The sequence below is a fragment of the Teleopsis dalmanni genome, chromosome X, assembly GCF_002237135.1.
Source record: "Teleopsis dalmanni isolate 2A chromosome X, ASM223713v2, whole genome shotgun sequence".
NCBI lineage: Eukaryota > Metazoa > Arthropoda > Insecta > Diptera > Diopsidae > Teleopsis > Teleopsis dalmanni.
This window is the reverse complement of record NC_051848.1, coordinates 17590458-17603699: the sequence shown is the minus strand read 5'-3', so window position 1 is coordinate 17603699 and position 13242 is coordinate 17590458. Positions and strand designations below refer to the sequence as shown.

Genomic DNA, 13242 nt, shown 5'->3' with positions numbered 1-13242 from the left:
TAGTTATAAAGTACTTTATATGTATAATTTGCTTAATTAAAGCCAAATATGTTTAATATATATTAAGGTACTGCAACACAAGTACGTCCAATGGAGGAGACCATGCCTGTGCAACAGAAAGCAGAGCCAGTGGATAATATGCTGGCTACACAAGTGCTGGCACAACAGCTGCCTACCAATAAGCATTATCCTGTACAACAGCCTACCAGCCGCTATAGATGGATCTCTATTTTCGTTATACTGTTTATGAGCTTTTTAATTCTTTTAAATGTGATATTGTTGCTAAAGCTTTGGAAACTGGAAGAACGTATTGATGATGATTTGAATAGTCGTGCACGTATGCCAAATCTTGCTGAATTGAAGTAAGCGAATACGCATTATAATACTCTCCATACCTAAACAATATAATAATATAAACAATATAATAATATAATAAATATGTTTAATTTATTCGTTTAGTCTTTATTAATTTTTTTATATTCTTAATTCGAATCATTTTGAATTTTCATTATCAAATCATATATTGATCAATAATTGCGTAAAGTAAAAAAGTAAATAAATACGTATATACCCACCGTTTGTTAGTGGTAAGAATAGCAATTGCCATTCTGGAAAATATGCCATTTATATCCTTTAATTCCGGTTTTGGGAAATAAATATCCAAGAAACGAACCTAAAAAAGAATTACAATGATTCGGGTTAAATATATTATTTTCATATTACTAAGTTACAATCAGACATATATCATATCATGATATCATAATATTAAACTCTCTTATAAAACAATGTGAGAAAGATATAATTAAATTTTAAAACTCATATTTTAAAAGAAGAGTTAAAAAATAATAATTATATATATATATATTTCAGAAATAAATATTATCATGTGCCTTTTATTTCACGACGCACAAATAACTCTTACATTCTGCTTTTTTATTTTAAAAAGCACAAATAACTGTTATTTTGGCCTAAAAAAATATAAAACGCAGGCATTACTTTTTATTTTTGAAAACAAAATATAACTCACACGGCGTGCCTGATATTTTTAAAAACGAAAAAATAAAACGCTTTTGTAATTTTGTAATACAAAATGTATTAAAGAGTTGATGCACGTAAAGAAAAACTTTTGCTTTTTGTTTTTGTTGTTGTTGTTGTTGTTGTTGTTGTTGTTGTTGTGGTGTTTTGTGTCTTTAATACATTTTGTATGAAATTACAAAAGCAACTACTTACATGCAAAATGTATTTTATATTATCGTTTTTAAAAATATCAGGCACGCCGTGTGAGTTATAAAACTTACGCCTGCGTTTTATATTTTTAAGACAAAAATAGCAGTTATTTGTGCGTTTTAAAATAAAAAAGGAGAATTTAAGAGTTATTTGTGCGTGAACAAAAAAAATGCATATTATTTATTGAATTTTATTTTAAAATGCGAATGATAAGAGTTATAAGGTGATATTTAGTTTTTAAAGGTTATAATTATAATTATGAAATGAATTCTAACCTACAAGTTAAATGTATAACAAAAATAAGCTTATCATAGAATATATTTTAATATAATTATTAGAAATATATATATTTATTTGTTTCATACTAAAGTGTATTATTAATTTTTTATAGGGAATTGCCAAATACTCCGCAAGATTGGATTGAATTGTTGCGCCAACAGGAAATTCTGCATGAAGCGGAACTCAAGAAATGGTACAAAGTATTGCAAACTGCCATTGATTTGTTGAAAAAGGTGAGCATTGTTTGTCAAACAATAACCAACGACGTCAAGCTAACACAACAAATAATAGAACTTAACGATGAGCTTTAGTTGTTTCAATAACAAAAATTAAACAAAAAAAAACGCAATTTCTGTAATTAAGCTTTATTTAAATTAAAATAATAATAAAGTTACTAACAGAAGATTAACTAAATAATGTAATAACAAATTTTTATAACTAATATTGTATTTAACTATATATATATATATATATAAAGATATATATGTTATAAATAAAGTTTATGTGTGATTAACTTTTGTGTCTGTTAAAGAGTTTTTATATGAAAAAAATTGCTTCCTGTGAAATTTGTGTTTATGTATGTATACAATATTTATATCTTTTTTTTTATGAACATTTTGCTATATGCTTCTTTTATATATACATTCAAAAATAAATGTATAATTATTTTTATTTTGATATGTACATTATAAGCTTCAAAGTCAAGCTTTTCATTTCTGTCAAAGTAATAATATATACACTTGATATAGAATAGAATTATATTTTGTAATAATTTTAAATTTAAAATTTTGACTAAGCATTTCATTCATTTCATATATAAATAACTGTATTGCTATTTACTTACATTACCAATAATTAAATATTTGGTGTGCAATTCAGTATATAATTTACACACACACATGTAGAATGCTATTCCATTCCATCCATCACATAATCTACTTCGACGTCTCTTAATCACTTATCCGTAGTAACGTATCAACCATTGTGCCATATCATTGAATATTTTTCTAATCCGCGATACGTTTTGGATTAAGAAACTTTTGTCTATTTGACGTTTAATTATTATTAATTTTTTTTATAAATTTCATTTCATTTCATTTGAAATAATTTAACTCTTGGCACCATTTATCTATATTGTTGCGCCATTGTTTTTCATTACATATAACCGCGTATTCCACAAAAAATTAAATAAGATCTTACACACCTCAGGGTCTTATACAATACACCAACCTAAACATTTAAATATTAATACGTTTTAAATATATTAAGAAAGTGATTTAGATTTGCAGTTAATATTTTAAAAGCATGATATAACGACTGCATTGTCAATACCGTATAACATTTAAAATAAAAAAGATTTAATTTAACTACATTAATTTAATTAATTTTATGTGAAAAATATCAATTTAGGTCACATAATCCTTTCAACATTCGTTAACAAATCCATTAACTTTTTAGAAATAAATATTGCTTTAAACTGCTTTAAAGTAGTTTATTGTATTAAAAATTATCGTTATCGTTATCGTCTCTTAATAGCATAATTGAATTTTATGTTTATTACACAGCTTGCATATTATATGTATATTTTTTTAATTTTTATATATTGTATTATTTTTATTATAATTTTAGTTTTTATTATTGTATTAGCACAACGTGTCAATACTTAATTATAATTCAATACTTATATAATTTAAAATTTAAATTATGTTTCTCTAATATTTCTTTCTTATAAACATATATATATATATATGTATATAAATTCCTTGAACTCGTAGGAGGAACATAGGACCGCATTTCTTTATATTAAATTATATTTATTAATTAAATTTCAAGACTTCTACACCTCTACCCGAGCAATTTTCAATACTCTATATACATTCTCTCTCTCTCTCGCTCTCTCTCTCCAACTTTTCCTTTTATCCTAACTCATTCTTATATATATGTTCTTTAACTCATTTACATCCTTGCTTTCAATTCAACAACAACGTAATGTGAACTGATAGGACACGGCAAACATTTGAAATTAAGCAATATGTTTGACCTGGAATCATTTAATTCGATGATGTATGTCCTTTAGAACACTATTTAATTCAACGTCTAACTGCTTTTATAAGAGTTTTATGAGAGAGAGTTTTATAAGTATGTAAAAGTTTGTTTTCGTAAATACTTGGTATCTTTATATAGAACTTGTATACATTAATAATAATTTCAGTATATATAATTATTACATATGTAGGTATGTGTAATATAACTTCAATTGAATACGACATCAATTGAATATCTATGTTATGTTAATGTTTCTTATAGTATTAGAAGAGTATGTTAAGTATTGGAAAGCACATATATCGTATATACTGTTTAATATTATTACGAAACTAACTGATTTATCCATCTTCATCTATTTGCTAGTCTGTCCATATGTGTTAGTCTTTTATCACACAAACCAGTCCCTTAGTGTTGGAGGTAATCAATCGTCCCTTTACATAGAGATTTTAGATGAAATCCATACAAAATAATTGCTTAAAATAAATTTATTTTGACGTTGACTTATATTGTGAGTCCGACAAATAGTTTTTCTTCTTCTTGTGAGTAATTAAATTCTCAGCTGTGGGTACGATAATACTATAATTCATAATTAGTTCTTAGGCGCAAGCTTTGGTAATGTCAAACCTATTTTTTCCCCCCAAATAATTTCTGTATTTTTTATATATATTTTTATCTATCTATCTTTTCTTTTTATTCATATTTCTTTTTGTCAGCACTATTTCATATACGTATTTCTTTTTGTTTTATTTATATTTCTATGTTTATCGCTAACTAGCTCTTATATATATTAACTTTCAAAATCATTTTACTAATTTATTTTGATGATTTTTAATTAATTTTTTTTATTAAAAATTTCACATTTCACATTTATTTTGATAATTTTTAATTAATTTTTTTTTATTTAAAATTTCACATTTATTTTGAAACATATCAAATATTAGAATATTTTTTATTGTCATTATTTAATATAAACTTTCTAGATATTTTGATAATAATTATATATTTTTTAATGAAATATTTTTTTTTATAAGAATTTTATATATTATTTTTTTATATATTTTTTCTAGACCACAAATTTATTTGTGATGTTTTTATTTTTAATATTAGTTTTTAAAGCGTATATATTTAAATATAATTGATTTTAATCTAATTAAGGTATTAATTATTATTAATTAGTTGATGTGTATATAAAAATGTTGGAATTTTCTTTTTTTGATTATGTTTGAAAATTTTTGTATTCAATTTTTATTTAATTAAGGTGGTTTCTCAGTTTAAAAAATCATAAATTTTAAGTATACTACCTAAGTATACTAAAAAACCTATGTTGAGTGCAACGTTTTCAATCGAAAGCATCCACTTTGTAAGGCTGATTAAATCTTAAAGGCACGTACGGAAAATATCATCGATAACACTTTCCTCATTTTTTTAAAAAGTGTTCCCAAAACCCAGTCTACATGAATGCATCCATATCTTAAAGACATCATAGAGGAGATAGATCGATCTGTTTCTAACTGGGATTTATAATTTGCTCTCAGCACACTTATGCCTTGCTTATCTTTATGGGTAATTTTTCATATGAAAGATCTTTACGCTCTGTTGTTGTTGTTGTAGCTCGCCGGGATCTGAAAAGCAGATAACATGTAAGGATTACAAAACGAATACAGGGGTAGGGGAGTGGGGATAATAGGAAGGATATAATTGAAATCAACCGGGGTTCAGCCGTAAAAATCTAGCTTCCTCAAGGGTATGAGTCCAAAGGTCGATTGAACTTAAATTAGTGTGTTCGGTGGGACTTCGGTGGGACAAGAGAACATCCTCCAAACGAGTCACACAAGCTTTACGCTCTCATTTTCTCTTTGTTTAAATGTATATGTTCGTTGTTTTATGATAAACATATAAGTGACAGTGGCAGTGCTTCGTTGTAGAGTGACTGGCAATCGAATGGACACATTTAATTTATTTTGAACGGCGTGGGACATCTATGTATAAGTTGTCTACGCTTAAGCATTCAGAAATATTTCTCTAAAAGAATGTTTTTTTAATTCAAAATAGTTTTGAATGTACAGCCTCTCTGCCAAACTATGTTAACTGAACACTTCAAACGTGTTTCTTTTGGAACTACTTTTTTCAAGCTTGAGAGTGGCAGGAGACGCTTGTGTTCATCGGAATAGATGATTGGCTGAACTTAGAACTTCAAGTTCTATTACGCCGATTACTGATTACCGATTATCGATTACCATAAAATAAAGTTCAAACAACTCGAAATGAATGCTTTGCGAAGCTTTATACACTAGTTTCAATCCTTTTTTTTTTTCATTTATATGTTTTAAGCTTTTTTTTTAAATACTTGAACTGCATTTGGGTTTTATATTAGTTAAAACAATAAAATTATATATTGAAAATAATTCTGCTATTGGTATTTTGTATAAAATAAACATATAATGTTTTAATTATTATTGAGAATATAAATTTTTTCAAACAACTGCAAGATATATATTCCAATACTTTAATGTTTTGAAATTGGTTTGTTTGATATTGTATAAAATTTCTTGAACGTTAAAGTACTTATATACACATTTTCTAGAATAGTTAAACAAAAATTAATTTTACTTAGAAATATGCGCTTTTTCAAGTATTTTTAATATTTAATTATGTATTTTATTTTTTTTTTTAATTTTACTGACCACAGACAAAATACCTGCTTACTTTTTATCATTTCAGACTGAGAGAACTTTGGCTGAACTCATGTTTCGTTAACTTGATCATTTACATATTTACACAAAAACTGAAAATCCCAAAAGATATAAATGGTTGCTGTTTCGCTTATAAAATTTACTGCAAGTGACAACTACAAAAACAAAATTATTATAATATATAGTAAACTATTATTCATTGTTGTATACGAGTATGAGTCTAAAATATGCTAAGAAGGCTCATTAGTTCATTCTTACCGGCATCACCGGCATCCTAAAATGGATGCGCATCCGTTCCTTTACAAGTAGTTAAATTTATGAAATTTATAAAATTTATAAAGCTTATAAAATTATAAATGAGAAACAAAATCATTAAAATCGTTAAAATCAAATCGTTGAAATTGTACGTGATGCTTAAGAAAAACTAATTTTAGCTTAATTATAATTCTTTTTGCTTATTTTTAATTTATGTTTATGTTAGTATAAAAATATTTATTCAATTTTGTCTGTATACTTTTACATATCTATATGTACACTCAACCTAGAATTGTTGCTGTCAAAGGATTTAATTTAGATTCGCTAAGAATTTAGTTGAATTTTGTTCAAATTGTTTTTCTCTGGCAATAAATATATTTAATTACATTTAGTTTATTAGTTTAAATTAATTTAATTTATTAACATTAATGCTTTATGGAATGTTAAATAATATAATTTTTATTCAACTTAATTGTTATCTCACTTATTTGTATGCATACATATATATATCTGAATTTTAATTTAGATACGTATCATACTTAGGCACCTGTTTAAAATGCTGAGATAATTTATAATAATATTCATTTATTTGTTTATAATTTGTTTGTTTTGTTTATAAATTTTAATCATTTTTAAAAATATCTATGTATTTTTAAAAAATTTTAATTCACACAATTTAATTATTTCTTTTAATTGTTCAATTATATATTTAAATTGCTTAACATTAATTATTTTTATTTGATTTTTAAACTATTTTCTATTAAGTGATTAAATGTGCTATTTTTCATAATTAAATTAATTTTTTTGATATTTTGTTGTATATTTCTAAAATTTATTTAATTTATCAGCTAAGATTTGATCAAACTCCAGTCAAAGTTTTTAATTATTTTTTTTTTTGTATAGTAAAATTTTAAATTCTTAAAGAAATATTACCAAAAATTCTATAAAATTGTTGCTTATAAAGCATTTTTTATATTATACATGTTTAGGATAAATGAATATTTATTTTTCAAATTATTTTAATTTAAAATGCCAATTGGTGGATTAAAATTAAATGCGAAACAAACTTAAATATATCAAAATAATGTTTAATATAATTTTATACAAATCTAAAGAGTAAATACTACACTTTGGGTGTTCTGTTAAAAACCTGGTTCTGTTTCTATGAATTCAATTTACAATTGAATTATGGAAATACCAAAAAAAAAAACATTAATTATAAATTTTAACATTATTTTGGAAAAATTTAAGTAAAATTTTGTATTAAAAAAAATAAAGAATAAAAAATTTATGAACACTCTTTAAACAACAGTAAAAATTACAGTCAAACTTCCATAACTCGAAATATCATTTTGCAAGGAAAATGTTCGACTTATGGTAACTTCGAGTTCAAGAAATGTATGTAACTTGATCTCTAAACCCTGTTGCACTCTATTTAGTTTGAGTTATAGAAATTCGACTGTATTTACAAGCTTCTAAGTGTTCTAAAATCACTTTTTCATGATACACTGCTAAATCCACCGATTTGTTCAAAAGTTAATAGCAATTATTAATTTATGTAAATAATTCCAAATTGTATAGTTTTTAGTAGAGGTTTTCAATTTATATTTACGATAGTTGTTAAATGCTTATCTCTTCTGTTAATTTGAACAAAATAGTTAACAGAAGAGTTTCTTTATATCATATATATATGTATATTACTGGTAAAAATATTATTGTTTACAATTATTTAGCAAAAACTAAGAATTGTGTAACATGCTACCAGTAAATTTATATAAAAAAATTGTATATAACAATATTATAATAATATTAAAAAAAAATTTACCAATTCATTTCTTCAACAAAAATCAAATTATAATATAATTGAGAAGTTTCGATACATTTAGGTAGATTTGTTTTTGTTTTTTAATTTTAATTAATTTAATTAAGAAACTATTTGAATTATATCTAAATAATTTTTTTTTTCTTATTGAATTTCTTAATAACATTAACTTGCGTTTATTGTATTATTCATTTATGATTTGATATATAAATGGTAAATGTTTTTTTTTTTGATTGCTATATATGTAATTTCAATTATCTAAAACTTATTTTATTATTTTAGTTAATATTGTACTTCAGTTATATTTATAATTTTAATTTTAAAACCGACAACATTTTTTATTGTGTTTTGTTTTATTTTATTTTGTTATCTCTTAACTGTGTTAGATTTATTATTATTATTTTTTTTTGTATTGTATTTCTATATTATTTTATTTGTTATATTCTTAAGGTATTGATCTAATTGGTGCTATTTTATTAACGTAATTATTTTTACTTTAATTAAAATAACATAATAAATTTATTTATATTATTCTGTATGTATTATAAACATATTAAATAATTTGGTTGAAAATATTGAAGAATACATTCTTAGTTTGTGTTTTATTATTCTATTTTTATTTATTGTCAGCATTATAAATATAATTTTACTATATTTTTTTTCACTCAATTTATTAATTATAATTCTATTTTATTATCTTACAATTATAATAAAGAATAATAGTATAATTACCTTAATTCTTAAATATAGAATGATATAAATATAGGACAACTTTTTCTCCTTCCTGATTAGTAGACAATTAATTATCTTTTATTTTCAACAATTATAGATATTAGCTTGTCTTCTTCTTCATGGTATATTTTTTATATGTTATGCTAAATACAATTTTTTTGTATTATTTTATTTTATTTTATTTTATTTTTCTTTTATTTATTTTAGAATTTAAGATTATAAGTATTTTATTTTTGTAAATTATGTTTTAAAAATATCGTCAGGAACCATAATTATTTTAATAAATTATCCAAACTATATTTATTTTTTTTTTCAATTGTATTGGTAATAGATAACTGTATTACATACATTACATAATTTAAAATGAATTATATATTTTTATTTTTTATTCTGTTAAAGTAGAAACTTCAATATAATAAAAATTCTGATCAATTCTTGTAGCTGTTTTCTATTTTAAATTTTAAAATATTTTGTACTGTTCAACTGGTTGAAACAAAAATATATTTATGAGATAATCAATGAATCAACCATTCACAAAGATGCTATATATAATAAGTTACAATGTAAGGAATACCATTTATTAATAATAAAACCTACACGAGCAGTTTAAGATTTAAACTTTAATAAATTTGTAAGGTAAAGTTAAAAAAATAAAACTTTTTTTTTAGAATTCTTGTCACAGTAAAGAACAGTTTTACTATTTTTAAAAATAATATTTTAATTTAATGCTTTTGGGAATTTTTGTTTTAAAAAATTCAAGTTGCTTTCTCTTTTAATAATGAAACATTGTTTTTATCTAAATATATTTTTATATATATGAAATAAGTTAATCATATTAGTATAATTCATAAAATGATTAATATACATATATTAAGATAAATTATTGTTATTATCTGACATTGTTTACAAATAAAATGTATTATTTTTATATTAGCAAAACTAAATATAAAGCATAAATAAATTTGCTTGTCCAATTGAAAATATTATATATCATTAAAAATCATAGAAGTCATAGAAGTTAGAAAAGCAAGTGAGAGCAAAATTTAACAAATTTATATATACTATAGCATAGAATTGTTCAAAGCGCATATATATAATTTATTATTGTAAGTTTCTCATAAGTTTTAATTTTTAATTAAGCAAAAGAAAAATGTTGGCTTGAAAATTGTTTGCAATAATCAAGGCAAACAATTAAATTTATATATTCATATATGTCAAATTATGTCTCTTGCAAAGATAAATTAAAAATAATAGAAAAAAAAGCAAATACAATTTGTGAAAGCTATGTTATTAAATAATTGAATAAAACGCATTCAACGCATTCAAAATTTGGGCGTTCGTTATAGAAAATAATAAAGATAAAGAAGTAAAATGCTAGAAAAAATTAATAAAATTGCACTATTGTAAAAATTTATTATTATTTTGATTTTCATTTCATTCATAAAATTAGAAATAGTAAACACTTGGACGCCATTAATTAGAAGCTGGAACCATTTTAATATAGTAAAATTTATTGGCCGACCACACAGCTATTTCATTAAATATATAATGAACTAATCTAGCGCCTATATAGCTGTTTTATTAAAATCTGAAACAATTGTATTATCAGCCAATATATATATATATATATATATATACAAGCCAACTTTACTTTGATTACTTTATTGAAAATTGATTTTAGAAATTGAAACTGCCTTTTTAATACTTCATTTTCTGTTCGAAATAGGTTTCTTGTCATACGACATAAAAATTCCCAATTAATAATTTAATCGAGCAGTATAAATCTATATAAATCGGAAAGAAAATAATTTAATTTTATCTACTGAACTAGTAAACCAGTATAATCTAACTAAATATGGACAATATTGATAATAGGACCGATCATTATCTATAACAGTTTGTCAGGGTTTCAAACAAATCAACCGCAACAATTTCAGAGAATTACAGGACAATCACATTAGTAATGTGATGAAAATATTTTTTTAATGTTAGTATACATAATTGAATTAAGAAAGGGTTATGCAAATCGATGTTATTGAATTTAGGTAAAGGTATCAGGTATCCTGGTCTGGTTAAAATTTGTGCATTAGATAAGGTGGATAATATGGGTGTAGATAAAGGATGGCATTGGAGATCTAGATAAAGGATGACATTAGTATGTAATTTGGCTTTCTTATATATAGTAAAATTCTCCTAACTCGAATCGTCAAGGGGATGGCAAAAAGTTCGAGTTAGGAAAAATTTCAGTTATAGAGAAAATACTTTTTTTTTAGCAATTCCGTCGCTACTCCTGAAGATTTGCAATGCTATTTTTCATTTATATTGGCAAAGCCAATAAAATATTTTAAATTGTTAAAAAAATAACAATTGTTTGAAATAGATTTTTTATCAAGAAACCAGTTTGGAATATACGATATGATTGTGAAATCGCACCGGCACACCAAATTGACAGACAACTGAAATTGAAATCGGTTATTTTTATAGACAAAAACTGTGTAGATTCATTTGCATTTGTGGAAAATCATTCTTAAGAAAGCGTAATGAAAATAATTTAAGATGTTAGTAAACGCGGATGAATCTCTATCAACACATCCTAACAAGCGATTTTGTTTGGTTGAAGAGAAACAAAATAAAATTGCATGTATACATGTATATGTACTAAACAGGTGGCGCATCTGATTTCCCATAAGATCTAGTACAGTTTCTCGGTCGAGCCAGCCATCGCTGTTATCCTGAAGTACCGCAAGTCAACGTACAAATCTTGCCGTTCGTAATGAAATTGAATAATACAGATCAAGTGGTAGTGTTTGTGATGTTAGAAATACAACTCGTAAACGTGATAATGTACATGCGATGATATGAACCAAAGTTAAAAAACTGTTAAGAACCTAAACTTTCTAATGCCACCGAACGGAATATTTCTTTTAAAAATTTGCATTTTAAATCAAATCAATCAAATTTTTGGACCAGCTTGCATTAAAACTGTTCAGACAGAGCTTCAAAGCAACTATAAACAGATCCATTTTTTTATATCATGAAAAGATCATCGATAAAGAACACTATCGATAAAGAAATTTTTTGGTTGGACACCATAGTATGAGTACTTCTATAGCCTGTCCATACATTATACATGTGGATTGTCTTATTTAAGAAACAAAAAAGTGTGAACATTTAAAATGGTTTAAAGTTTTCGTTACATTGGCCAAAAGCCTCATTTATTGTTATTTTTTTAATTAACATTTATATTATATAAATTTTATATATAAATTAAAAGCATCGATGCAAAAATATTAATTATATTAATTATTACAATAATTAATAATAATAAGAAACAAATTAATTAAATTAATGAACATTTTAAATGATAATTATCTATTAATACTGTTAATATAAAATACTTAAAACTAAATTGAACTCTTAAATAGGTGAGCTAAAAGTTCAGGTTCTGTTAAATCCATTTTATATTTTTGTACAATGTCTTGTACCTTTAGACGGCGGCGTACATGAGGCGGTTGATAGCTTTAAAGAAAATAAGTAGAAAATTATTTTGTAACTTTATAACTCAAAAATAATAAATACAATTAAAAACGTACTTATCGTTATCCAAACGCCTGCGTTTGGCCATATTGTGTGCAGTTTGACGCACCAAGGTTCCAACAACACGTCGACTCAGTACCATGCCATCAACTAATGGTGTAGCAAAACTCATACGTCCTGCCGGACCTTGTAGTTTGACGCGCAACAGACCCGATTGTAGAGCATGTAAAAATATCACGTGACAATCAGCGGCACGTGGTGGTTGTAATAATTGAGATTCTTCTCCAGTGCGGGTATACGGCAGTAAATCATCTATAAATGACAGAATGACAGAAATATTAATTTCATTAGCAACTTCATTAGACTTCTACCACACACTTACCAATTGGAAAGTTAATGTGATCTTCAAAAGATTCTAACCAAACAAGGAATATTTTCGCTGATGCTTGCGCTAGTAGTGTAGGCTTCATAGCGTTTGTTTTGCGTCTCGTTGGTGGTATAGGATCTTTGGATTTGGTATCTAGTTCCAAAGACAGATTACGTGACTTCTGCGTATTACTGATAGTTTTACTATTTTCAGTAACTGCAGTAGCATCTGTATTCCGTACCCAAACATTGCCCGTACCATTACTGGTGTTTTGCATGCTATCA

General features: G+C 24.6%; 2 protein-coding genes across 2 annotated transcripts; one reads left to right on the top strand and one right to left on the bottom strand.

Moving 5' to 3' along the window:
• Positions 1-67: 67 nt before the first annotated feature.
• LOC119688005 (protein Aster-B-like) lies at positions 68-6627 on the top strand (the record flags this gene model as incomplete). The annotated part of the gene is given in 3 exon segments (XM_038102603.1): positions 68-362; positions 1619-1739; positions 6274-6627. Coding segments are annotated over 3 exon segments (452 nt in total), but the record flags the coding sequence as incomplete, so codon positions are not given.
• A 5800-nt stretch (positions 6628-12427) lies between these two features.
• On the bottom strand, positions 12428-13236 carry LOC119689871 (ral GTPase-activating protein subunit beta-like). Its single transcript, XM_038104802.1, has 3 exons — positions 12974-13236; positions 12648-12903; positions 12428-12573 (listed from the first exon to the last, which is right to left on the bottom strand). The coding sequence occupies exons 1-3, from the start codon at positions 13233-13235 to the stop codon at positions 12459-12461; spliced, it is 633 nt and encodes a 210-aa protein (XP_037960730.1). The 5' UTR covers position 13236; the 3' UTR covers positions 12428-12458.
• Between the last annotated feature and the right edge of the window lie 6 nt (positions 13237-13242).